The sequence below is a fragment of the Eptesicus fuscus genome, chromosome 13, assembly GCF_027574615.1.
Source record: "Eptesicus fuscus isolate TK198812 chromosome 13, DD_ASM_mEF_20220401, whole genome shotgun sequence".
NCBI lineage: Eukaryota > Metazoa > Chordata > Mammalia > Chiroptera > Vespertilionidae > Eptesicus > Eptesicus fuscus.
This window is the reverse complement of record NC_072485.1, coordinates 1,570,803-1,597,129: the sequence shown is the minus strand read 5'-3', so window position 1 is coordinate 1,597,129 and position 26,327 is coordinate 1,570,803. Positions and strand designations below refer to the sequence as shown.

The 26,327-nt window shown below is 63.2% G+C and overlaps 1 protein-coding gene across 3 annotated transcripts in view; it reads left to right on the top strand.

Annotated features, from left to right (window-relative positions):
• PHLDB1 (pleckstrin homology like domain family B member 1) overlaps nucleotides 1-26,222 on the top strand; it is a 46,603-nt gene extending 20,381 nt beyond the window's left edge. For 2 of the 3 annotated variants that reach the window (XM_054725162.1, XM_054725164.1), the window contains 15 exons: nucleotides 396-536; nucleotides 644-781; nucleotides 3,266-3,394; nucleotides 3,715-3,870; nucleotides 8,105-8,215; nucleotides 8,360-8,449; nucleotides 12,870-13,007; nucleotides 13,142-13,244; nucleotides 14,212-14,503; nucleotides 14,603-14,693; nucleotides 16,161-16,307; nucleotides 21,398-21,514; nucleotides 21,829-21,931; nucleotides 24,215-24,300; nucleotides 25,015-26,222. In XM_054725162.1, coding sequence (XP_054581137.1) covers nucleotides 396-536; nucleotides 644-781; nucleotides 3,266-3,394; nucleotides 3,715-3,870; nucleotides 8,105-8,215; nucleotides 8,360-8,449; nucleotides 12,870-13,007; nucleotides 13,142-13,244; nucleotides 14,212-14,503; nucleotides 14,603-14,693; nucleotides 16,161-16,307; nucleotides 21,398-21,514; nucleotides 21,829-21,931; nucleotides 24,215-24,300; nucleotides 25,015-25,155 — 1,983 coding nt within the window. In that variant the 3' untranslated portion in view covers nucleotides 25,156-26,222. The remainder of the gene's footprint in view (nucleotides 1-395; nucleotides 537-643; nucleotides 782-3,265; nucleotides 3,395-3,714; nucleotides 3,871-8,104; nucleotides 8,216-8,359; nucleotides 8,450-12,869; nucleotides 13,008-13,141; nucleotides 13,245-14,211; nucleotides 14,504-14,602; nucleotides 14,694-16,160; nucleotides 16,308-21,397; nucleotides 21,515-21,828; nucleotides 21,932-24,214; nucleotides 24,301-25,014) is intronic. The other variant, XM_054725163.1, reaches the window with a different exon arrangement.
• Nucleotides 26,223-26,327: the final 105 nt, after the last annotated feature.

Genomic DNA, 26,327 nt, shown 5'->3' with positions numbered 1-26,327 from the left:
AGGTGCGGGGGGGGGGACGCCGGGAGCACCCGGCAGGAGGTGGGGTGCAGGGTGGGCCCGCGGCAGAGCAGGCAGGCAGGCATTTGTGGTGGGTGCCAAGGCCCAGGGCGGGAGGAAGTGATTGAAGGGTTTGGTTTGGGAAGGGGTGGGGCTGGGAGGCCAGGCCCGGGCGGGCGGTGGGTTTGCCAGGCTATAAATATGCTCCAGGCCGGCCTTCCTCGCCCCGCCCGGGCCTGGCGCTCGCTCGGTGGGAAAGCTTTATTCCTGGCAGTGCCCCTCTTGCAGGGAGGGAAGCTGCTTTCCCCGTCCACGTGCCCGAGGGATGGGGCTCCGTCCTCCTACCCTCATCCTGGGAGGCTCTCGGCTTCTCCGGCTGACGCTTCCCTCCCTTCCAGCATGAGGACGTGCCCAGCGCCGGGCTGCAGGGCGAGGTGCTGGCCCTGGAGGAGGAGCGGGCGCAGGTGCTCGGGCGCGTGGAGCAGCTCAAGGTCCACGTGAAGGAGCTGGAGCAGCAGCTGCAGGAGTCGGCTCGCGAGGTGAGCCTCCTGCAGGGCTGGCCCGACGCTGCAGAGGCCCCAGGAGCGGTTTGGGTCGGGTCTGAGCGCCTGGACCGGCCCTGATGTGGACCGGGGGTCGCTCCCAGGCCGAGATGGAGCGGGCGCTGCTGCAGGGCGAGAGGGAGGCCGAGCGGGCGCTGCTGCAGCAGGAGCAGAGGGCGGCGGACCAGCTGCAGGAGAAGCTGGTGGCCTTGGAGACAGGCGTCCAGAAGGAGAGGGACAAGGTAACCACACCTGGCCAGGCTCGGGGCCGGGGACCGGGCTTGGGAGAGAAGGAGAAACGCCTCTCCGGGGCCCCTCACCCCTTACTTCATCCTCTAACCTGCAGACCAGGTGGCCTCGGTGTCGCTTCAGGGGAGGGGCCTTGTCCTCCGCGGAAGGTAGCAGCTCGGAGGTCCCCGCGGGCTGGGCTGGTTACCTTGGTCTGGGGTCCCCTCTGGCTGGGTCTCTGTGCTGTCCCGGGTGCCTGCCATTCTGGGCCCTGCTAGGAAGTACCCCAACCCCTGCTGGGACAGTGAGCACAGCCGAGGGCCTGGTGCTGGGAGCCATGCAGGCTGGGGTCCCTGTGGAGAAGGTCTCCGGCCTCGGTGTGCAGGAGGTGGTCTCCAGGGGCGAGCCCTCAGGTCTCTGCCCCCCTGAGCCTCCAGGGTCTACAGCTCCGTCCCTGCCCCTCTCAGGGTCAGTGCCAGCCTGCAGGGACCATTCCATCCCTCGGGCGGGGCCAGCCACACCCAGGATGGCCTACCATGTGCCAAAAGCTCTCAAGTGGAGAGGGGCCATTTATTTTTGGACTGACAGTATTTTTCTAAGAATTCATTCTCCTCCTGCATTTTTTTGAGAGTGTCTTTCTCCTTCCCCTCAATTTGGAAGCTCTTACAAATTCTTTGACAACCACCCCCCCTTTTTGAATTTTGGCTCTGGGCCCCAAAACCACACTCCCAAATTCTGTGCCAAATTAACTCCATGCTTACCAAACAGGCCTGCACTAACGTGTCCCCCGCCCCCTCCACTGTCCCAGTCACTGTCCTGGGCTCTGCGCATGCCCCTAACTCCAGTGCCACCCGGCGGGGAAGAGCTCTGAGCCATGCCACTTCTGCACTAACTCCACGGGCTTCGGGCCTCTCCCCTCTAACGCTGCCTTCTTCCTTTCTGGGGTGGACCCCAGGGTTTGGATCAGAAAAGCATGGGCAAGGGCACAGCTCAGCCTGACGCCCTGGGCACCGCGGGAAGGTGCCAGGTTGGGGGAAATGCTTGGGTGAGGGGCCTGCAGAGCCCTCCCCTTTGGAAGGCCGGTGCTGCCCCTGCAGACATGGGCGAGGGAGGCCTGCTGCCCCCCCGCACCTGCCCGCCTTCCTCCGAGCGGGGGGTAAGGAGGCCGGTGGTGCGACATGGCTGAGGAGGGCTCCCCCTGGGGACTCCCCAAATGCAGATCTTCAGGCAGAGGGTGGGAATGGGGGCCTCTCGCCTCCTGCCCGAGTGGTCCAGAACATAGGGTGCCGTAGGGTGCCGTAAAGGTCGAGTCCGAGGACGGGGAGGTGCTTGGACCCCGGACTGAACTGACCAGGCCCTCCTCCCCGGGAGGGAGGCGGATTGTGGGGTGGGGGCCGGGTTCAGCATAGGGTCTTATTCCCGAAGGAGCCTGCCCACCGCATTCCTCCTGTCCCTGGCCTGGCCCGGAGGCCTGGCCTCGGCCTCTCTCGGCCCTTACTGAGGGGTGAGGAAGCCCCACTCTGGCTTTGGGATCAGTAGCCAGTTTCCCCCCTGCCTGCCTGTCCTTTGGAGGTGACTCACCAGCGCCTCCCGCCCTGCCCTGCCCTCAGGGGTGTCATCTCGCCCCAGACAGAGCCACCCACCTCCTCTCTGTATCCTTGGCTGGGGCACCGATTACCATGGCAACGCCTGCACTAATTGCAGCCCTCAGCCTGCTGAAGTTCAGCCTGTGGTACCAGCACTCACCCCACCCCGGCAAGAGGGAAGAGGCCACGGGGTTGGGCTGGGGTCCCCTCTGCTGCTCACCGCTGCCACAGCTTCACTCCTCAGCTCCCATTCACACCCATCCCCTGACCCCCTGGATTTAACGTCACCACCTCCGCCCTTCCCCCACAGGGGTAAATTTTGGTCTCCGGCGGGGAGATGCAGGAGCTAGAAGCTCCCATTTGGGATGTGGAACCACCTTTGGCCTTGACTGGTTTGGAGAGAAAGCAGGTTTTTTCTTTCTTTTTTTTCTTAATATATTTTTATTGATTTCAGAGAGGAAGGGAGAGGGAGAGAGAAAAACATCAATGATGAGAGAGAATCATGGATCGGCTGCCACCTGCCCGCCCTACACTGGGGAGGAGCCCACAACCCGGGCCTGTGCCCCGACTGGGAATCGAACCTGGGACCCTTCAGTCCACAGGCTGACGCTCTATCCACTGAGCCACACCAGCCAGGGCGTAGGGCCTTTTCTTAGGCCCTTCCCCCCCGTGTCGTTGAAGGGACTCGGAGAGACCAAAATTTCTGCCTGGGCCCACCCCTCCGCCTCAGCTCCTCGCTTCCCCTCCTGCTCCCCTTCCCCCCAACTTCCCCTCTGCTCTTCCCTCCTCCCTGGTGGTTCTCTCCTGTTACTTGTCTTGTTTTCTCTCCTCTCCCGCCCGCCCCGCCCCCTCGCCTGCTGTTGCCGCGGAGTTGAGGAGTGTGTGTTCTTTCTCCCCGCCGCCCGCCACCAGGAGAGGGCGGAGCTGGCCGCGGGACGCCGGCACCTGGAGGCCCGCCAGGCGCTCTACGCCCAGCTCCAGAGGCAGCTGGACACCTGCCCCGAGTCAGTGCGGGAGCAGGTGCAGGAGCAGCTGAGAAGGGTCAGTGTCACCAGCCCCCTCCCTGGCCCCGAGGGCCCCTGCCCGGAAGAGAGGAGAGCGCGGGACAGGACCACCTGGGCCCTGCCGTACCTGCCAGGATGCCAGGGTCGGTGCTTTGTTTGGAGGGGACAAGGCGGATTGGGGGATCTCTCTTCTCCTTCCCGCGGTTCCAGGTGGTGCTGCCTGTGACAGGGGCCTAGCCACGCCAAGAAACGGGGGTTGGATGGTGGCAGAGCCTTTCCCGTTTCCCCGGGTCCAGCCCCCAAACTCTGAGGGATATTTCCAGCACCACCCAACCCCCTGTGTCACTGTCGTTCAAGGAGGCTGAGGCCCTGGAGGCAGAGACCAAGCTCTTTGAGGACCTGGAGTTCCAGCAGCTGGAGCAGCAGAGCCGCGTGGAGGAGGAGCGGGAGCTGGCCGGCCAGGGGCTGCTCCGGAGCAAGGCCGAGCTGCTGCGCAGTGTAGCCCGGAGGAAGGTGCGCCCGCTGCTCCCCGCTGCTCCCCGCTGCTCCCCGCTGCGGGCTGTGGCGCACAGCTGGGTGGGGCTAGAGGCCAGTGACCTGGGTTTGAATCCCAGTTGATGGCCTTATGAATGTTAACGTCGCCTTTCTGAGCCTCAAGGGAGAATAATAATAGGCTGTTTTGAGAATTAAACCAAGATGCTGTAAGACAGTATAGGATATGATCATAGTAAGCACTCAGCGAACTATAGCTATTGTGAGTTTTTTTTAATATATATTTTATTCATTTCAGAGAGGAAGGGAGAGGGAGAGAGAGAGGGAAACATCAATGATGAGAGAGAATCATTGATTGCTGCCTCCTGCACACACCCACTAGGGATCAAGCCCACAACCTGGGCGTGTGCCCTAACCAGGAGTCAAACCAGCGGCCTCTTGGTTCCTGGGTTGATGCTCAACCGCTGAGCCACACCCGGCTGGGCAGTAGCTGTTGTTATGAAGCCCTGACTCCCGGAGTCCTGTGTGGAAAGTGGCTTGGGCTCCCATTCTGAGCTGGGCGCTGGCGGGCAGTGAGAGGGGAGGAGAGCTGCAGATGGGGAGGAGCTGAGCTCTCAGTCTGGGGGGAGTGCCGGGACACCCACAGAGACTGAGATCTGGATGTTAGACCCAGCCCGAGGTCCTGGAGCGGGCATCCTGGGTCCCAATTTGGCTCAGCCCTGGCTCACTGAGCCCTAAAGCAAGGGGCCTGGCCCTGGTGTCCTGGCTTGTCCCCGAGCTCCAGGGGCTGCGATCACTTCTGATCTCAGGGAAATGGGGTGGGAATGTGTGCCTGAGGGTGGGGAGGCAAGTTGGGAGGAGGCTCCTGGTAAGCCAGGGTTAGGAAGCCGTCAGGGAGGAGAATGGGAGGATGGCTGGGGGGCTTCCGAGCCTGTGGCTGAGCCTTGCATGCCTGTGCACACACGCACACGCGTGTGCAGTTCACCTGGCTGGGATGAGTGGGTCGGATGGGAGACCAGTGAGAATGGGAGGGGTGCCGAAAGTGGTGAGTTGGGGACTTGACAGCTAGCCTGGGTGTGGTGTGCGTGGGGAGCCACTGGCCCTCCCCCGCGTTCAGATCCCTTGCTTCTCTCGCACGCTGCCCGGCCTTACTGCACCCGCTCCCAGTGAGGGGCAGGGAAGCAGTTCTCACTCCCAAACCCCTGGGCTTGTGAGAAGGCCTTGGGTCAGCTCATTCTGACCTTAGCTTAGGGTGGTCTCAGCCCAGTACTTTCACCCGTTTTATTTTTATTTTTATTTTTTATTTATTTATTTTTTTAAAATATATTTTATTGATTTTTTACAGAGAGGAAGAGAGAGGGACAGAGAGTTAGAAACATCGATGAGAGAGAAACATCGATCAGCTGCCTCCTGCACACTCCCTGCTGGGGATGTGCCCGCAACCAAGGTACATGCCCTTGACCGGAATCGAACCCGGGACCCTTCAGTCCGCAGGCCGACGCTCTATCCACTGAGCCAAACCGGTTTCGGCTTATTTTTATTTTTAAAATGTGTTTTATTGATTTCAGAGAGGGAGAGATAGAATCATCAGTGATGAGAGAAAATCATAATCGGCTGCTACCTGCACCCCCCCTACTGGGAATCAAGCCCGCAACCCAGGCATGTGCCCTTGACTGGAATCAAACCCAAGACCCTTCATTCCACAGGCCGACACTCTATCCACTGAGGCAAACCAGCTAGGCCTCTTATCCCATTTATATGCAGGGTCGGGCAAAAGTAGGTTTACAGATGTTTGTTTGGACAGTTATACAATAATCCTATATAATAAAAGGCTAATATGCAAATGGACTGAACCTCGGAGCAACCAGTCGCTATGACGTGCAGTGACCACCAGGGGGCAGATGCGCAATGCAGGAGCTGCCCCCTGGTGGTCAGTGCGCTCCCACCGGGGAGCACTGCTCAGCCAGAAGCCGGGCTCACGGCTGGTGAGTGCAGCGGTGGTGGCGAGAGCCTCTCCCACCTCTGCAGCAGCGCTAAGGATGTCCCTGCCGGCTTAGGCTGTCAGTCGGACATCTCCCGAGGGCTCCCAGACTACAAGAGGGTGCAGGCTGGGCTGTGGGACCGAGTGGCTAATCCCATGGATTCCAGGTCTGGGTGGGTATAAGCTCCAGGGAATTTGGGAGGGGTGGGTAGTATTGGACTCCTGGTCCCTCCCACTCAGGCCCACTCAGGCCCTCAGGAAACAGGGGCTCGGCCACTGGGACCCAGGGTTGTATTCTCCCCGTGCTGCTCCTCGGGAGCCTTACTCAGCTGTCCTCTTGGCTCCCTGTGTCTTCCCCGCCCCCCCCCCCCGGCCCCCCGCCTCTGTCTGCCCTGGGCTTTCCTGTCTTCTCTAGTGGGGATCAGAGTGGCTCAGAGGATGGCTTTGGAGTTCAGATGACCTGGTTCTCATCTGAACGCTACCATTTACTAAGTTGCCTTACCTCCTACGTACTCAGTGTTCTTATCGGTAACATGGGCACAAAGGCACCTGCCTCATAAGACAGTTAAAGGAGGTAACAGCCCAGTCGGCGTGGCTCAGGGGCTGAGCTATGAACCAGGAGGTCAGGGTTCGATTCCCGGTCAGGGCACATGCCCAGGTTGTGGGCTCGCTCCCCAGTGTGGGGTATGCAGGAGGCAGCCGATCCATGCCTCTCTCCCATCATTGATGTTTCTCTCTCTCCCTCTCCCTTCCTCTCTGGAATCAATAACAATACATTTTTTAAAAAGGAGGCAACTAATGCCAGGATTTGGCAGAGTTCTTGGCCCTTAATAGTCCTCGGTAACCGCCGCCTCTGCTCCAGTCTCTAGGCCGACCCCGGGTTAGGGTGGCTTCCTTCTCCCCCTCCTCCCATTCCCGCTCTTCAGGGTCGTTAGTGGGTTAAGACCTCTCTTTCAGGCAGCCCTCCGGGATTAACCCAGCCGTTTCCCAGCTCCTGTCCTTTTCTCTCACTTATTACCCTTTTTTTCAGCTCATGCTTGTTGAGCCAGGCGCTGCGCTAAGCCTCACTGGGGATGTGGAGGTAGAAGAGACACTTGCCATGCTCTGGGATCTGACACCCTGGGTGGTGGTGATGGAGACGTATATTCACAAGTAACAGGCTCCCAGGCAAATGGTGATACAGAATAGTGTGAGTCCAGAGGAGCAAAGACATTGCGTGGTGATCACGGAAGATGTTAGAGGAAAGAGAGCGCGTGGACCAGTCGTAGAGGCTCAGTCCGCTCCTGCTGGGCGGAGGAGGCAGGCGTGGCTCTCCTGGGCTGCAGGGCCAGTGGGAGAAGGGCCCGAGGACAGGCTGTGCAGTGGAGGGCACGTGGGCCGAACGGAACGCAGGGCTCAGGCGGGAGGGGCTGCAAAGCGTAGACCCAGGTGTGGGCGCCCTTGCGCGCTGGCTGAGGAGTTTGTGCTTCATCTGGGAGCACCGAGGAGCTGCTGAGAGTTCCAGGAGAGGAGCGATCTAACTTTACTCGTGGATTTAAAAAAAGTTATTCAGCCCGGCCGGCGTGGCTCAGGGTTCGAGTGTCGACCTAGGAACCAGGAGGTCACGGTTCTATTCCCGGTCAGGGCACAGGCCCCGGTTGTGGGCTGGATCCCCAGCGTGGGGCTTGCAGGAGGCAGCTAATCAGTGAGTCTTATCATTGATGTTTCTCTCTCTCTCCCCCTCTCCCTTCCTCTCTGAAATCAGTAAAAACATATTTTAAAAATTTATTTAAGTAATATATGTTCTCCTTAAGAGATTAGAAAATTCGGATAAGCAGGCAAGCAAAAACAGCCCTCCGAGGCCACCTGAGAGAGGTGTTTGTGGCGTGTGGGGCAGATCAGAAAGCTGAGAGTTGGCAGAGGAGCTGAGGAGGAAGCCCGGGCGGGGAAGCAAAGGCCTGGGTTTGGGTGGTGGCGCGGGGGCGGGCAGGCGGGGTCGGGGGAGATGGTCCCTATCTGGGGTTCTGCACGTGTTGACAGTGTGAGTGGAGGGAGGGGAGATTTGAGGACGTGGGTTCTGGCTGGTGTGCTTTGTGGCACAGGGGTCACCGGTCAAGGGAAGGGTGGGGGGTAGCTGACCACAGCAGCCTGGGTTGTCCTGGGGTGAGTGGAGGCCAAGCAGAGAGCTGGTGGATTCCCTTCGCTGAAGCCCAGGGTCTGGGGAGACGGCCGAGCCTCACCTTGGGCTCAGCCCTGGCTCCCCAGGCCTCGACTGAGCACCCCGAACCCCTTCAGGAGCGCCTGGCAGTGCTGGACAGTCAGGCCGGGCAGATCCGGGCTCAGGCCGTGCAGGAGTCCGAGCACCTGGCCCGGGACAAGAATGCCTCCCTGCAGCTGCTGCAGAAGGTAGCTGGTGGGTGGGGGAGGCGTGGGGGTGGGTGGGGGAGGCGTGGGGGTGGGAAGGGTGCAGGGTTCCCCCTTTGCTCGCTGGTCTCCTCCCTTGCTGTCACACCCGCTCCTTTCTGAGTCTCTGCCGCTTTGGGTTTGCAGGAGAAGGAGAAGCTGACGATGTTGGAGAGAAGATACTACTCACTCACGGGAGGCAGGCCTTTCCCGAAGACCCCGTCGACCCTCAAAGAGGTAGTGGTGGGGTCAGCCCAGCTTTGGGCCCGAGGGGTCTCCCTGGGAGATTCTGGAGCAACGTGGCACTTTCACCCTAATGGCTGAGATTGAGGACAGATGGGAGTGGGAATGGTCCTAAGGTCTGGGATTTGACTCTTGATGGCTACCAGCTGCCGCTGCTGCTGTTGTGTCTTCTTTTTTAAAATATATTTTTAGCCCGACCAGCGTGGCTCAGAGGTTGAGTGTCGACCTATGAACCAGGAGGTCGCGGTTCAATCCCTGCTCAGGGCACATGCCCGGGCTGTGGGCTCGATCCTCAGTGTGGGGTGCGCAGGAGGCGGCCGGTCCATGATGCTCTCGTTCGAGCTGGGGTGGGGGGCCGGGTGGAGTGTGAGTGAGAGCACCTCACCAGTGCCCTCTCTGTAGGCTGACCTGCTCATCTCCGAGTCCTCGGAGGTGGCACTGGGGACTGCGGCTCAGGGCCCGTTCCCGGGGTCATCTCGGGCGGGCGCCTCCTCTGTTCCCCCCCCCCCCTCCCCCGCTTCCACTCAGCTCTGCTGCAGGGCACAGGAGGCCATCACAGCTCCTGCCTGTGCTCCTCCCCGGCCGCTGACGGGCGTGTGGCCAGCCCCCGGCCGGAGTGTGCCGGTTTGAGTGAGTGCGATGTGCCCTAGTGCCTGGGCAGCCCGTAAAAACCGGAGCGTCCATTTGCATATTAATTTGCACGTATTCTGTGTGCCACTTGTCAGTTTTCTGTGACCCCTGGAAGCATCCAGCCTCCGAGCTAGGCCCGGCCTCCCCTGGCCAGGCCTGGCTCCCCCGCTCTGATTCGGCATGCTGTGCCCCCAACACCTGGGCTTCTGAGGAGATGCTCAGGGAATATGACAGCCCCGCCTTCCCACCCCACCGTCTGTGTGCTGGCATCTTTCCAAGCCCTGACCCTGGGCAGAGTCCCCTGTGCTTTTAGCTGCTTCCTGCCCAGGTCTCTTTCTTGCTCAGCCCTGAGAGGGGTCTCCCCCTCCCCTTCCAGCCCCCTCCCAGTGGATGGGGCGAGCAGGCCCTCGGGCATGGTGTGACCCCGGGGTCCTCAAACTGTTTAAACAGGGGGCCAGTTCACTGTCCCTCAGACCGTGGGAGGGCCGGACTATAGTTTAAAAAAAACTATGAACAAATTCCTATGCACACTGCACATATCTTATTTTGAAGTAAAAAAACAAAACGGCACAAACACCCGCATGTGGCCCGCGGGCCGCAGTGTGAGGACGCGGGACTGTGACCGGTGTTCGGGGCTGTGTGCGAGCCCCCCTGGGGGACGCCCACCGTGATGGAGACGGAGCGCGCTCCGGGCACTCTGCAGCCCGACAGCCCAGCCTTGGGCCTGAAGGATGGCCCTCCCCAGGCTTCCTCGCCGGCCCCTGCCCGGGGCTGGGCCTTCAGGGTCCGCTGGGGAGTGAGGTCCAGAGGGGCCCACAGACAGCTGGTTCTGCTGCCCTTTCCTGCCCGCCCATCTGTGCTTGCAGTGGTGTTGTCTGGAATGGAGGGTGGCCCTGAGGCGTGACGTCTGGGTATCCGGGCCTCCCCTCTGCCCCCTCCCCCCACTGGGAACTGAGGGGCCGGGCCTGGCCGAGGCTCTCCAGCTGTGCTCCCGCGGACCTGTGCTCCGCGCCTCCCCCAGCTCCCGCCTGACAGCGAGGGGCCAGCCCTGAGCAGGCCCACCGGTGCCCCGGCCGCCTGGTGGGTCCTGGATGCCCCTCGTGCCTGGGCGGGGAGCGGGTTTGTCGTCAGGTTAGCCGTGAGGGAGAAGGGCGCCTGGACAAAGGGGTGGGGGGTCCTGTAGTCCTGGCAGCTCGCGGAGAGCAGGCTCTGCCTGGCAGGAGGGCCTGTGCCCGAGGGCTCTGCGCCTCCTCTGCTCCTGCACGCGCCATCCCTTGCCCCTGGGCAGGACCGTCTCTGGGGTCCCAGTCCCATCAGCCTCTTGTATTCCCTCCTGCTCCCCGGCCTCCCCCAGCGCGATGCCCAAGCAGCTAAAGGCGACGGGGCACCTCGCCCGTGCCCACAGCCCCGCGCCAGGCCCGCCTTTGCGGCCTCTGCCTCCCAGGACCTGGTTCCCACCTGGGCTGCCCTCCTCCTCCTCCACTGCCATCCCACCTTCCCCAGGGGGGGGCGTGTCCCTCCACCCTCAGCCCCTGCTGTGGCTCTGTCTGCTCCCCGCTCCCAGCTCCGGGCCGGCCCGGGCGTGGTCAGTGCTGGGGCTGGTGGCTCGCCTCCTGCGGGCATAGCACGCGTGTGTCCTGGAGTGGTGCCCTGCTCCTCTGTGTCCTCAGCACACTCACCACAACCCTTTCCTTCTCTCTGCTCTCGTTTCTCCCTTCCTTCCTCGCCCTCTGCCCTCGCCTCCTGTCTGTTTCTCTGAAATGGCCTTCCCTCCAACCTCCCTTTCTTCTCCCTGTCTTCCTCCTTCCCTCCGCTGCCTCCCGCCCTTCCTCGCTTTCCTGCTTTCCTAGCCGGAGAGGCCGCTGCCCCCCGCTGTGCACTTAGAGCAGTGGTACCAGGAGCTGATGGCCGGGCTGGGGACCCCCGCAGCAGCCTCCCCTCGCTCCTCCCCCCCACCTCTGCCCACCAAAGCCTTTCGTCAGCTGCAGGTAACCCCCCTCTTCACTGCCTGTCCCTCCTCATCCCTGCGCCTCTGCTCCGAGTCCTCCTGCCACACATGCCCCGTAGACGGTGGGGGTCAGTCCAGCCAGGGCGGTGTGGGCCCCTGGACCTGAGGTGGCCCTGAGGGCTTCCTCGCGGGCAGCCATCCTGGCATTTTTCTAAGCCGGCGGGCCAGCTCTGTGAGGCCACAGGTGGCGGGACTGCCTGCCCAGTGGGAGGGGTGGGGCTGGCCTGGGGCTCTGCTCTGTTCCCAGACTCAGTCCGGGCCCCACACACCCTGGGCCTGTTGCACTGGAGTGAGTGTCCTGGGAGGACGGCCAGCATTACTCTCCTTGTCTTCCCAGGGGGACACTGGGAGGCAGGACAGAGGGGGACAAAGACTTTGAAGTGAGAGCCCTGAGGACAGGCCTGGGTCCCCTCGGTGCTGCCATGGGGGAGGGGCCGCGTAGTGGGAGTGTTTGGATAGGCTGCCCCCCAGCACCCCCCCCCCCGCTGGCCTGCTGCTGTGCCCAGGCCCCACCATTGGCTCCGGCCCCTGGTGAAGGCACTGCACCCCTCAGGCTGACCGGGTCCCCTTGGGAGGGTTTGGTTCGTGGACGTGGGGCACCTCTCCAGACAGGCTCCGACTCCAAAGGCCTTTCTCCCCGACACTGATGCTGTGGGGAGCGCAGCCCCTTAGCCTGGCTGCTCCCTCCTTTCGTAGTGAGGAAGCTCAGGCCCGTGTGGGGGCACAGCCCAGGCCACGCGGCGGGTGGTGGCCGAGCTGGGACCACCGGGAGCCGGCCTCCCATTGGCCTTCTGCACACCCTGCCCCGCGGTGTGAGCCCCTCGCCTGGGCCCACTGACCAGTTCTTCTGACACAGGCTTGGCCCAGGGACTGGCCCAGGAGGCACAGCCTGGCAGAGGCTGCCGGAGGCTCCCTGCTGTTGTCAGCTGGAGACTGGCCTTGTCATAGCCCGCCTCGGGGGCCTGGGGTGGGGTGGAACAGTGGGGGGGTCTGGGGTGGGGTGGAACAGTGGGGGGGTCTGGGATGGGGTGGAACAGTGGGGGGGTCTGGGGTGGGGTGGAACAGTGGGGGGGCCTGGGGTGGGGTGGAACAGTGGGGGGGTCTGGGATGGGGTGGAACAGTGGGGGGGTCTGGGATGGGGTGGAACAGTGGGGGGGTCTGGGGTGGGGTGGAAGAGTGGGGGAGTCTGGGGTGGGGTGGAAGAGTGGGGGGGTCTGGGGTGGGGTGGAAGAGTGGGGGGGTCTGGGGTGGGGTGGAAGAGTGGGGGGGTCTGGGGTGGGGTGGAAGAGTGGGGGGGTCTGGGGTGGGGTGGAAGAGTGGGGGGGTCTGGGATGGGGTGGAAGAGTGGGGGGGTCTGGGGTGGGGTGGAACAGTGGGGGAGTCTGGGGTGGGGTGGAACAGTGGGGGGGTCTGGGGTGGGGTGGAACAGTGGGGGGGTCTGGGATGGGGTGGAACAGTGGGGGGGTCTGGGGTGGGGTGGAACAGTGGGGGGGTCTGGGGTGGGGTGGAACAGTGGGGGGGTCTGGGGTGGGGTGGAAGAGTGGGGGAGTCTGGGGTGGGGTGGAAGAGTGGGGGGGTCTGGGGTGGGGTGGAAGAGTGGGGGGGTCTGGGGTGGGGTGGAAGAGTGGGGGGGTCTGGGGTGGGGTGGAAGAGTGGGGGAGTCTGGGGTGGGGTGGAAGAGTGGGGGGGTCTGGGGTGGGGTGGAACAGTGGGGGGGTCTGGGGTGGGGTGGAACAGTGGGGGGCCAGGTCACTAGGCAGCATCTCTCCCCGCCAGGTGTTCCGCTCCAAGATGGATGGGGAAGCCGCCAGCCCCCCTGCCCGCACCTGCGCCCCCCTGCCCTCGTCCTCGGGCTCCTCCTCCTCCTCCTCCCAGCTCAGCGTGGCTGCCTTGGGCCGCAGCCCTTCCCCAAAGGTCTGAGGCCAGTGTGCAAGCAGGATGGGCGGGGGGGGGGGGTGCTGGAGACCCCCTACTGGGGAGAGGCCAAGGCCATCGTGGAAGCCTTTGGGGGTGTCCTGAGCCTCACTCAACACCCCGTCTCCCTCCAGAGCGCGCCCCTCGCCCAGAACGGCCCGGGCAGCCTTCCCCGCACCCTGGCGGCCACACTGCAGGACATCGAGACCAAGCGCCAGCTGGCCCTGCAGCAGAAGGGTGAGTGCCCCGGGCCCCGCTGTCTGCCCCCCGCCCGTACCTCTCACAGGATGTTTTTCTTTAACGGGGACCCCGACTGCCGGGAGGTGTTCGACACCCACAGGGGCCACCCTGGGTGCTTATTGGGGGGCAGGGACCCTAGGGGGTGGGGTGCTGTGAGCTCTTGCCTAGAGGGCCCCCAAGCAAGGGCGTGGGTCTGACCGGAGTGGGAGCTGCATCCCCCTGACTGGAGGCAGGGGTGGACTGACCCCCCGAAACGCTCCTGAAGATCCTGCTCTGGGGACCCGAAGGCTTGTTGCTTAGGGCACTTGGGTTGTTAGAAAGCCCACGTCCGCTCCTCTCTCCTCTCATCCCCTCTGTCTCCTCCTCCCCGCTGACGGGTCCCCCACAGTCCAGCCGCTTCCCGCTGAGCCCCTCCCAGCTGCCGGCCCAGCAGGGAGACGTGGTCGCTGGGGACGGGGCTCTGGCTGGGCAGCCTCCGCCCGGCTCTGCACGGTGCACTCTGTCCAGCCCCGGTGCCCGGCGGCCTCGCCCCTCGAGCTGAGCTGTGGGCCTCAGCGCGCTCCCAGGTCCCGCCGCCCCTGCTGCTGTTGTCCTGTGTCTGCGTGTGGCTGGCTCTGCACTGACTCCAGGGCCCTCTCTTCCGCTCCCTTCCCCAGCGGGCAGGGTGGGCGCACGTGTCCCCGTCTGCGGGCCTTGCTGCCAGGGCACCACCTGGGCAGGCTCGGTGCCCTGTGGGCTCAGGATGCAGAGAGCGCTGACGCCAGGCGTGCAGCTGGGGCCAGATGGGCCTGAGCATGGGCAGGGCAGCCGCACCCGGTGCCGGGGGCCTCAGGGGGGCTGGCGGGGGCCGATGTGGGTGCCCTGCGCTGCCCTCTCCTGCTCGCTCCTTCCCTCTGGCTGCGATGTTGCCGGCATCCTCTCTGGGTGGTGGGCTGCCCCGTGACCCCAGCTGTCCCTCCCGCAGGGCAGCAGGTGATTGAGGAGCAGCGGCGGAGACTGGCTGAGCTGAAGCAGAGAGCAGCAGCCGAGGCTCAGTGCCAGTGGGATGCCCTGCATGGGGCGCCCCCCTTCCTGGCAGGCCCCTCGGGCTTCCCCCCTCTCATGCACTCTATCCTGCACCACCTGCCGGCGGGGCGGGAGCGCGGGGAGGAGGGCGAACACGCCTACGACACGCTGAGCCTGGAGAGCTCCGACAGCATGGAGACCAGCGCCTCCACCGGCGGCGCCTCCGCCTGCTCCCCCGACACCGTGTCCAGGTACCCGCCCGCCCCATCCAGCCGAGTGCCGGCTCTGCGTCCCCCACACGGGACTCGCCACCCCTGCCGGATGCCTCCTCAGCCCCCTTCCCTCCTCAGTGTGAGCGGCCTGGACGTGGGGAGGCTCGAGGAGATGGAGAAGATGCTGAAAGAAGCTCACGCGGAGAAGAGCCGCCTCATGGAGTCCAGGGTGAGGCAGACTGGACGCGGAGCCCGAGGCGGGGTGGGGGGTCCCAGCATCGCCTCCCGCCTGCCAAGGGCCAGCGCTTTAAGCCGTGTCACCCACATGTTCCTTGCAAAATTCCCTTGAGGAGAAAAGTTGAGGGACAGGGAGCCTTGGTGCGATTCATGTTCACAGCTCATAGGAAAAGAGGGGGGCAGCCGGGGCCCGCCCAGCCATGACTTTCCTGTGGGAATTCCACCTCTGTGTTGACGTCTGTGGACCTTGTGGCCACAATGGGGCTTAAAAAAAAATAATAATAATAATAAAAAAAAATATATATATACTGATTTCAGAGAGGGAGGAGAGGGGAGAGAGAGAAACATCAGTGATGAGAGAGAATCATTGATTGGCTGTCTGCAACCCTGGGCATGGAGCCCGCAACCCCGCGCAGGTGGCCTGACCCTGACTGGGAACTGAACCGTGACCTCTGGTTCATAGCTCGACCACTGAGCCACACCGGCCGGGCAGGGACTTTTATTCCTGTCTCCCTGAGTGGCTGTCCTTCTTCCTGGGATGCCAGGAAAAGCAGCAGGTGGGGGAGGAGGCGGACAGAGAGAAGGCGATGTCCCAGGCAGAGCAGAGGTGTCGGGGGGGGTGGGGACCTTGGGGCTAGTGGCGGCTGCGGGGAGCCATGTCTCCTTCACGTTGGCCTGGAGCTGGGACACCAACGGGGACCGCAGTGCACCCTGCACAGCCAGGCCGAGGAGCCCGGCCTGGGAGGGAGTCAGACCCGGAGCTGTAGGAGCTGCACCCCAAAGCGGGGTGCGTTCACAGCGCCTCGTGGCAAATGGAGAGAAAGGAGATTGTGCTGAGCTTTAGCGAGAACTGGCCAAGCGTTAATGGTATAGAAGTCATGGTCGTGATGCAGACACGGAACATCAGGACATGCTCTGTGGCTCACTGTTTTAGCGACTTTTAAAAGCTGCTACTATGGCTTTCATAAGCCATTTCCTAGGAGGGAAATGAGGTTGAAGTATAAACGTTTCTCATTTGGAGTTTCCGAGGGCCTTGCTGATGAGGGAAGGACCCCGAGTATAGTCGCTGTCAAAAAGGTTGCTGAGGTTCTCCGTGTTTCAGGAATTCAGAGAAAACGCAGGAGTTTCTGGGTTTATCGAGCGCTTCCCTCCCTGGAGGCAGGGATGGCATTTAGGAACGATCTGGTGTAACTTTACTGGGGCCCCAGGGGAGGCACCCGGCCCTTACAGATGAGGCGGCGAGGCTGAGGGTCGGCATGACCTTGGCAGGGCCCCTGCTGTGCAGGGGCCGAGCCAGGCTTCGAAGCAGGGCCTCACGTCAGAGCATGTCCCTCCACAGCAGGGCCTTGGCGTGGGTGCCAGGTGCTCCTCGGGCCCGGCTGCCCTCGCGGTGGGTGCTCTGGGAGGAGCTGGGGCGGAGGCAGAGGGCAGTGTGGGCGCTGACCCGGCTGTGGCGCAGGAGCAGGAGCTGGGGCTGCGGCGGCAGGCCCTGGAGGAGGAGCGGCGGCGGCGGGAGCACCTGGAGCGCAGGCTGCAGAGCGAGAGCAGCCGGAGGCGGCAGCTGGTGGAGAAGGAGGTCAAGCTGCGGGAGAAGCAGTTTTCTCAGGTGCGTGGGCCGTGGCGGTGATGGGCTGTGGCGGTGATGGGCTGTGGCGGTGATGGGCTGGGCTGTGGCGGTGATGGGCTGGGCTGTGGCGGTGATGGGCTGTGGCGGTGATGGGCTGGGCTGTGGCGGTGATGGGCTGTGGCGGTGATGGGCTGGGCTGGGGCGGTGATGGGCTGTGGCGGTGATGGGCTGGGCTGGGGCGGTGATGGGCTGTGGCGGTGATGGGCTGTGGCGGTGATGGGCTGTGGCGGTGATGGGCTGTGGCGGTGATGGGCTGGGCTGTGGCGGTGATGGGCTGTGGCGGTGATGGGCTGGGGCGGTGATGGGCTGTGGCGGTGATGGGCTGTGGCGGTGATGGGCTGGGCTGTGGCGGTGATGGGCTGTGGCGGTGATGGGCTGGGCTGGGGCGGTGATGGGCTGTGGCGGTGATGGGCTGGGCTGGGGCGGTGATGGGCTGTGGCGGTGATGGGCTGTGGCGGTGATGGGCTGTGGCGGTGATGGGCTGGGCTGTGGCGGTGATGGGCTGTGGCGGTGATGGGCTGTGGCGGTGATGGGCTGTGGCGGTGATGGGCTGGGCTGGGGCGGTGATGGGCTGTGGCGGTGATGGGCTGGGCTGTGGCGGTGATGGGCCGTGGCGGTGATGGGCTGGGCTGTGGCGGTGATGGGCTGTGGCTGTGGCGGTGATGGGCTGGGCTGTGGCGGTGATGGGCTGGGGCGGTGATGGGCTGGGGCGGTGATGGGGTGTGGCGGTGCTGGGCTGGGGCGGTGATGGGCTGTGGCGGTGATGGGCTGGGCTGTGGCGGTGATGGGCTGTGGCGGTGATGGGCTGGGGCGGTGAGGGGCTGTGGCGGTGATGGGCTGTGGCGGTGATGGGCTGGGCTGTGGCGGTGATGGGCTGGGCTGTGGCGGTGATGGGCTGTGGCAGTGATGGGCTGTGGCGGTGATGGGCTGGGCTGTGGCGGTGATGGGCTGTGGCGGTGATGGGCTGGGCTGTGGCGGTGATGGGCTGTGGCGGTGATGGGCTGTGGCGGTGATGGGCTGGGCTGGGGCGGTGATGGGCTGTGGCGGTGATGGGCTGTGGCGGTGATGGGCTGTGGCGGTGATGGGCTGTGGCGGTGATGGGCTGTGGCGGTGATGGGCTGTGGCGGTGATGGGCTGTGGCGGTGATGGGCTGGGGCGGTGATGGGCTGTGGCGGTGATGGGCTGTGGCGGTGATGGGCTGGGCTGGGGCGGTGATGGGCTGTGGCGGTGATGGGCTGTGGCGGTGATGGGCTGTGGCGGTGATGGGCTGGGCTGTGGCGGTGATGGGCTGGGGCGGTGATGGGCTGTGGCGGTGATGGGCTGGGGCGGTGATGGGCTGTGGCGGTGATGGGCTGTGGCGGTGATGGGCTGGGCTGGGGCGGTGATGGGCTGTGGCGGTGATGGGCTGGGGCGGTGATGGGCTGTGGCGGTGATGGGCTGTGGCGGTGATGGGCTGGGCTGTGGCGGTGATGGGCTGTGGCGGTGATGGGCTGTGGCGGTGATGGGCTGTGGCGGTGAGGGGCTGGGCTGTGGCGGTGATGGGCTGGGCTGTGGCGGTGATGGGCTGTGGCGGTGATGGGCTGTGGCGGTGATGGGCTGTGGCGGTGATGGGCTGGGGCGGTGATGGGCTGTGGCGGTGATGGGCTGTGGCGGTGATGGGCTGTGGCGGTGATGGGCTGGGCTGTGGCGGTGATGGGCTGTGGCGGTGATGGGCTGGGGCGGTGATGGGCTGGGCTGTGGCGGTGATGGGCTGTGGCGGTGATGGGCTGGGCCGTGGCGGTGATGGGCCGTGGCGGTGATGGGCTGGGCTGTGGCGGTGATGGGCTGTGGCTGTGGCGGTGATGGGCTGGGCTGTGGCGGTGATGGGCTGGGGCGGTGATGGGCTGGGGCGGTGATGGGCTGTGGCGGTGATGGGCTGGGGCGGTGATGGGCTGTGGCGGTGATGGGCTGGGCCGTGGCGGTGATGGGCTGTGGCGGTGATGGGCTGGGCTGTGGCGGTGATGGGCTGTGGCGGTGATGGGCTGGGGCGGTGATGGGCTGTGGCGGTGATGGGCTGGGGCGGTGATGGGCTGTGGCGGGGATGGGCTGTGGCGGTGATGGGCTGGGCTGTGGCGGTGATGGGCTATGGCGGTGATGGGCTGGGGCGGTGATGGGCTGTGGCGGTGATGGGCTGGGGCGGTGATGGGCTGTGGCGGTGATGGGCTGTGGCGGTGATGGGCTGGGGCGGTGATGGGCTGGGGCGGTGATGGGCTGTGGCGGTGATGGGCTGGGCTGTGGCGGTGATGGGCTGTGGCGGTGATGGGCTGTGGCGGTGATGGGCTGTGGCGGTGATGGGCTGGGGCGGTGATGGGCTGGGGCGGTGATGGGCTGGGGCGGTGATGGGCTGGGGCGGTGATGGGCTGGGCTGGGGCGGTGATGGGCTGGGCTGTGGCGGTGATGGGCTGGGCTGGGGCGGGGATGGGCTGTGGCGGTGATGGGCTGGGGCGGTGATGGGCTGTGGCGGTGATGGGCTGTGGCGGTGATGGGCTGGGGCGGTGATGGGCTGGGCTGGGGCGGTGATGGGCTGGGCTGTGGCGGTGATGGGCTGTGGCGGTGATGGGCTGGGCTGTGGCGGTGATGGGCTGGGCTGTGGCGGTGATGGGCTGGGCTGGGGCGGTGATGGACTGGGGCGGTGATGGGCTGTGGCGGTGATGGGCTGTGGCGGTGATGGGCTGGGCTGGGGCGGTGATGGGCTGGGCTGGGGCGGTGATGGACTGGGGCGGTGATGGGCTGTGGCGGTGCTGGGCTGTGGCGGTGATGGGCTGGGCTGTGGCGGTGATGGGCTGGGCTGGGGCGGTGATGGGCTGTGGCGGTGATGGGCTGGGGCGGTGATGGGCTGTGGCGGTGATGGGCTGGGCTGTGGCGGTGATGGGCTGGGCTGTGGCGGTGATGGGCTGTGGCGGTGATGGGCTGTGGCGGTGATGGGCTGGGCTGTGGCGGTGATGGGCTGTGGCGGTGATGGGCTGGGCTGTGGCGGTGATGGGCTGTGGCGGTGATGGGCTGTGGCGGTGATGGGCTGGGCTGGGGCGGTGATGGGCTGTGGCGGTGATGGGCTGTGGCGGTGATGGGCTGTGGCGGTGATGGGCTGTGGCGGTGATGGGCTGGGGCGGTGATGGGCTGGGGCGGTGATGGGCTGGGGCGGTGATGGGCTGGGGCGGTGATGGGCTGAGGCGCGTGGCTGGGGTGGGTCACGCGGGGCAGGGACAGGCCAGGCACTTGCTGGCGGGAGCGCCGCTCTGCTCTGGAGGAGGCTGCTGTTGGCTCAGCGCAAGCAGGCTCCCCAGGACACGGTCAGGCCCCAGGAGCAGAGACCCAGGGGCTTGTCCCAGCCAGTGTGCATGTGCACGTGTGCGCATGCGTTTGCGTGTGTGTGGGGAGTGGGGGTTGTGGGGCATGGCAGCCCCCTCGCTGACATCTCGGGTCAGAGAAGATGGTCTGAACAGGCCTCAGAGGTGGGAGCGGAGAGTTGAACCAGCGGCTCCCGTGGCCTCTCTCGGGGCCTGGTCTCTGCTCCCCAAATCTGTGCTGTTCCTCCCTCCCGCGAGCTTCATGGCTCCAGGCCCCACAGTGGACGGCCTGGCTGTGCTGATGGTTTCCGTCTCCAGGATCCTAGTCTCTCCGGGACAGGAGTCCATCCTCTTACAGACACCAACTCTGGGCTTTCTCCTTGCTCAGGAGACAGCAGAACATTTAACTAACTAACTAACTAACTAACTAACTAACTAACTAACGCACTAGCTCGAAAGGCAAGTCCAAGTGCTTTTTCAAAACGTATATATTTTTATTGATTTCAGAGAGGAAGGGAGAGGGAGGGAGAGAGAAACAACAATGATGAGAGAGAACCATTGATCGGCTGCCTCCTGCACGCCCCCTACTGGGGATGGAGCCCACAACCTGGGCATGTGCCCTGACCGGAACCAAACCCTGACCTGGTTCATAGGTCGATGGTGAGCAGAACATTTGGAGGCAGAAGGAGGAATGAGTTGGGAGGGGAATGTCCCCATGTCTCTGGTCCCGGTCCTTGCCCTGTGCGGGCCGGGGCTCAGCAGGCTGGGCGTGCACATGCCTCCCGGGTGGGGCCTGGGACCTGCCCCGTGGTGACAGCAGCCACAGCTCCTGATTCCCTGACCCCAGGGTAGGCTGCCCAGGTTGGGTCTGAGAAGGAAGAAAACAATCAGGCCATGGCCAACCAGTGCGGCTCAGTGGTTGAGCATCGACCAATGAACCAGGAGGTCACAGTTCGATTCCCAGGCAGGTCACATGCCCAGGGTTGTGGGTTTGATCCCCAGTAGGGGGCGTGCAGGAGGCAGCCGATCCATGATTCTCTCTCATCATTGATGTTTCTCTCTCTCTCCCTCTCCCTTCCTCTCTGAAGTCAATAAAAACACATTAAGAAAAGAAAAATAATCAGAACTGTGAGTTTTACCTCGGTGTTTGGAATCTTTGGCCAGGGCCACTGTGGGACTCTCTAGCCCCTGCCGTGGGCTGAGTGCGCTGGGGGCGGTGGGTCCAGGGAGCCCCATTTTGGGGTGCGTCCTTGGAAGCTGTGCATTTTTTTTTTTCCTTTAATCTGTGATGTTTCCTTTTTGGGCCATTCTAATGTTCTTCCCAGAAAGGAAGAGCAGAAAGAAAGCAGGTGACAGAGTGGAGTTAGTCTGAGAATTTTTGAGGTGGAACAGACCTGGGGGTTATATCGTTCAAAGCCACGTTTTCCACCTAAGGACACGGAGGCCCAGAGAGGGGGCATGACCCCGACCAGGTCCCCTGGGAAGGCAGAGACCAGATGTCCCGTGGGGCTTCTCTTCCCAGAGCCTGCTCACAGCGGCCTCTTGCTTTATTCCGCTCAGCCCCGGAGGGAGAGGAGGGGGGCGACAAGACAAGTATGGCTGCCCGCTGGGTCATTGCAGAGCCATGGCCATGGGCGAGGGAGGGAGGGTGGCAGGCTGTGGGGTGCAGGACTGAAGCTGAGGGGCTCGGACAAGGAATGACGGGGCAGTGAGGAGACTGTGGACCCTGCCCTCTGCTCCCAGGCACGACCCCTGACCCGCTACCTGCCCGTCCGGAAGGAGGACTTTGACCTGAAGACCCACATCGAGTCCTCGGGCCACGGCGTCGACACCTGTCTGCACGTGGTGCTCAGCAGCAAGGTGGGCGTGGCCCGGTGCTGGGCGTGGCCCGGTGCTGGGCGAGGCCCGGGTGTGGGGAGGGGACCGGGTGCGGGGAGGGGACCGGGTGCGGGGAGGGGACCGGGGTCGGAGGCCCTCCTGGCCTTGTCCTGCCCTGACATCGAGGTCTGGCTCAGGACCGGTGTTCTAGCTTGAAGAGATGTTGGGGACAACCCCCCCGCCCCCCCAATACAGGCATAGGTGCTGCCACTTCTGTGAACCTTAGGGCTCGAGGTTCAGGGAAGGACGGTTCAGGGCCGGGCATTGGGTCCTTCCTCATTCCTGCCTCCCTCCAGGTCTGTCGTGGCTACTTGGTCAAGATGGGCGGCAAGATTAAGTCGTGGAAGAAGCGCTGGTTTGTCTTCGACCGGCTCAAGCGCACCCTCTCCTATTATGTGGGTGAGTTCCCACAGGCTCCCCAGAGCAGGCCCTGGGGCCCACCCCGACAGCTGGTCTTCCGGAAGAGGCCAAGCTCCAGGGGGGCCCCGGGCCCGCTGGGTCTGTCCTCTCCTCCACCCCTGGCAGATGTGCAGAGTGTACCTGGTCACCTCCATGGATTGGTTCATTCATTTACTTATTTATTAAAAAAAATATTTTTTTTATTGATTTTAGAGAGAAAGGGAGAGGGACAGAGAGAAACATCAATGATGAGAGAAAATTGTTGATTGGCTGCCTCCTGCACGCCCCCTACTGGGGACTGAGCCTGCAACCAGGACATGTTCCCTGACCAGGAATGCAACCGGCCACCTCTTGGTTCCTGGGTCGATGCTTAACCACTGAGCCACCCAGGCCAGGCTCATCCATTTATTTATTCAGCAACTGCCAAGCATCTGATAAGTTCCAGGCACTGTTCTCGGCTCTGGTGATAAGCAAGGAGGCCGCAGCCCCTCCCATGGAGCTTGTCAGGGAGGCAGCTACTGAACAAAGCGCTAGAGCGTGATGGCTGCGCACTGGATCCTGGTGCCTGGGACTCATTCAGTCAACTCCCTGAGTCCCTACTGTGTGCCGGGCACATGGTTGTTGGTGCTGGCGGAGGTGGATCTCTGGATTTGAAGGAAGGTTCAGATTCGACCATACAGAGGCACATGCGCACAGTGGGTCTTCCACATCCCGGAGGCGTTTGCCAAGGGATGGGCTGGAGGCCACCCTCTGTGCAGAGCACACTTTAAAGGAGCATGAGCGGCTCAGCCTGGCCAGGTAGAGCTTGGGGTTCGAGCAGGGGAGGGTGTGAGACCAGGCCAGAGGGACGGGTCGGCACCAGCCTGTACCAAGCCGAGGAGCAGCGGTGCCCAGGCGGAGCCAGCAGACGCTGAGAGCGCGGGCAGCGGGGTTCGAGTTGCCTCAGGAAGGTCACGCCTCGCCTCGGCATCAGGGAAGACGAGTTAAAGGGGCAGAGGGTGTGCGGGGCCCAGGACGGGCTGCAGCTGGGACCCAGGGTCGATGACTTGGGCCGCAGAGGAGACGGGTGGGGAGGGTGCCCACTGCCAGCCACCGCCACCTGAGCAGTGATTGCCCGGATGCCTTCGTGATGGTCTGTGGTCTTTCCTGTACGTCCCGGGCTCGCCGTCCAGGATGCCGCTGGTAGGGCCTGGGCAGTGTGGGCCTGCGACAGATGGCCGGGCCCTGTGCCCCCTCCCACCCCCCCAAGCCACCTCCACTGAAGTGAGCCTCCTCCTTCCTGCCACCTGCCCCCAGATGCTCAATACTTCCTTCCACTTTGTAATATTAGAGTCGAGTAGGTGAATGCGTTCATATAGTTCAAAATCATAATACAGAAAAGGTTTAAATTGGGAATTAGGCCCCACTAACGAGAATTGATTTCTTCTGTATCCATCTAGTGTTTCTCTTGTTTTTTGTTCACCCTCACCCGAGGATATTTTCCACTGATTTTTAGAGAGAGTGGAAGGGAGGGGGGGTGGGAGAGAGAGAGAAACATGGATGTGAGAGACACATCAATTGGTTGCCTCCCGCACGCACCCGACCAGGGCCCGGGATGGAGCCTACAACTGGGGTACATGCCCTCGACTAGAATTGAACCCAGGACCTTTTCAGTCCACGGGCTGATGCTCTATCCACTGAGCCAAACCAAGTAGGCCGTCGAGTGTTTCTTTAAGGGAATGGGAACAAGCAAGTGTGTTCTTACCCCTTTTGTACACAGAAGGGAACACACTCCTTGTCTTTCTGAGAATGCATCTTAGAGGCCTTTCTGCACCCAGCATGTCCATGTCTCCCTGCTGCAGTTTGGAGCTACTTCTGGGTCTGCAGAGCACAGGTTTCTGCACGTCCTCTGCCCGTGCCCCGCACCCGCTCGGGGGCACCTGGGCGGTTTGCAGTCTTCTGTGAGTACAGACACGCTGCGGTGAGTGTGTAAGCGTGTTACTTTGCACACGTGTGAGGTGCATTTTCCTAAGTGTGATTATTGGCTCAAAGGACAAACGGGTCGATGCGGCAAACCACCCACAGTCTCCCAGGTCAGACTCCCCGCTGCCTTTTTCTCCACAGACCTGACCAGAGCGTGCTGTGTGACTTTCGTGTATTTCTGACTTCCGATGGTGGGTGGTGGTGTCTCAGGGGAGACACCGTTCTAACCCACCGTCCTGTGGTTGCGCCCTGGGGACTGGGCCCCACCTCCTCCCACGCCCTCCCCCCAGCCTCCTCAGCGGGCCCTTGTTTCCTTTGCAGACAAGCATGAGACGAAACTGAAGGGGGTGATCTACTTCCAGGCCATCGAGGAGGTGTACTACGACCACCTGCGCAGCGCGGCCAAGGTGCGGGCGCCCCGGGACTGCGGGGTGCTGGGCAGGCTCCGAGCGAAGGCCTCCCCTTGCTCCCTCTGTAAACTTTCCCTTCCTTTCTCCTCCCCCCCTTCCCCAAAGAGCTGTTTCAGCTTCACTCTGGTGCCCGAGGTGCCCCCCCATAGACAGTAACCACAATTACCGCATTTTAAAAATATTTTTTTATTGGTTTCAGAGAGGAAGGGAGAGAGAAACATCAGTGATGAGAGAGAATCATTAATCGGCTGCCTCCTACACGCCCCCTACTGGGAATTGAGCCCACAACCCAGACATGTGCCCTGACCAGGAGTCGAACCATGACCTCCTGGTTCATAGGTCGATGCTCAACCACTGAGCCACGCTTTTGCAGAGAGAATGCATGAGACGAAACAGCCCTTGGTGTCTGATTTGTGAAATTCTTTTGTGCCTGGGGTTGCTAAGGACCAGGGCCCCCCTGGCAGAATATGACCGTGACAGGTCCAAGGACTGCCAGGGCGAGGAGGGGAACATCTCAGCTTGGGCTCCACTTGGCTGGTGGGGTCTAGGGTTCCGGTCCATGTAGGGCTCATCCTTGAGCTCCAGGTCGTCATGGGGACAGGGCGGGGCTGGGCGGGTGGGGGCGTGGCGGGGCGGAGGGGGGCGGGGCGGGCAGGAGAAAGCTGCACGTCTGGGTGGCTCCGTCTTAGACGCTCCCCTTTCCCTCCGCAGAGCCCGAACCCGGCCCTCACCTTCTGCGTGAAGACGCACGACCGGCTGTACTACATGGTGGCCCCGTCCGCAGAGGCCATGCGCATCTGGATGGACGTCATTGTCACCGGGGCCGAGGGCTACACTCAGTTCATGAACTGACGGTGGGCTTCTGGCCCGCAGGCTGGCCCAGGGCCCAGGCCCGACCACCTGCTTCCCTGCTGGCCCTGGAGACAGCCACCCGCTGGCCCAGGCCGCCTCCCGGAGCAGAGGCCCCGTGCTGCAGTGAGGAGCTCCTGCCGGGATTGCTGAGCCCCGACCTCCTGGAGAGCCAGCCGGCGGGCGGGGCCGGGGCCCAGAACCTGCAATAACCCCGCAGGGTCCTGCCCTCCCACACGTGTTCTCTGTGTCAAGGACAATTATGACGCCAGAATCTGCCAAAGATCCCCTCTTGCCTCCTGTGCAGGGGCCGTGGGGCCCGAGCAGAGCCGCCTCCAGAGTGGGGTGACAGCTCAGGCAGTACTTCTCAAACCCTGCTCTCACCGCATCGTTCTCCCGCATTTGTATTTTTACTACTTTGTTCAAGGGCCAGAGACCTCAAGTTTTATCTTTGAGGGGTCAGCCTCATCCCCTTTTAGCGGACCCATCACCATGGTCACCATAGTAACGTTTCATTGCCATGGTTACATGCTAATTGCTGTGGCTGTGTGGCTCCGCCCACTGCTTAAGCTGTGGGCCCATCTGAGGATACGTGCCATCATCTCTCCAGCCCAGGCCCTTGGGCACCTCATGTTGGGGAAATGGGACCTCACACCTCCCTCCCCGTCCGTCTCCAGGCGCTGACCACAGCTGCTGGCCCCGGCCAGCCCTCCCGTCCACTCGTGCCTTGCTTAGAGCCAGAGGGGATGAAGTCAGGGTCTCTGGGTCCCGAGGAGGAGGGAGCTCGAAGGGCCTTCCTCGGGTTCTGTGCGGGGCTCCACTGACAGGACAGAGGGCTGCTCCCTGAGGACGCCTGAGCCGGAGGAGCTCAGGGGAGGGGGACCCTGACCTCCCACCTCCGAAGGGGATGACCATGGAGCCGAGGACAAGGCCTCCGGCCGCCTGGCTGCAGTCCTCCCGCCTTAACACTAAGCCCACCTCCCCGCCCCCTCCAGCGCTGGGCCTGGTGCAGGGTCCAGGCTGGGTGATACTCAGTATTTGTAAGCGTCTCAGCAGAACAATAAAGCATTTGGGTGTGATTCTGGGAGGCTGAGTTGTGTGGGGCACTGGGCTGAGGTTCGCGGGGTAGGAGGGTTAGTTCTTCCCCACAAAGTAGGATTTCCACCTGGTGAAAA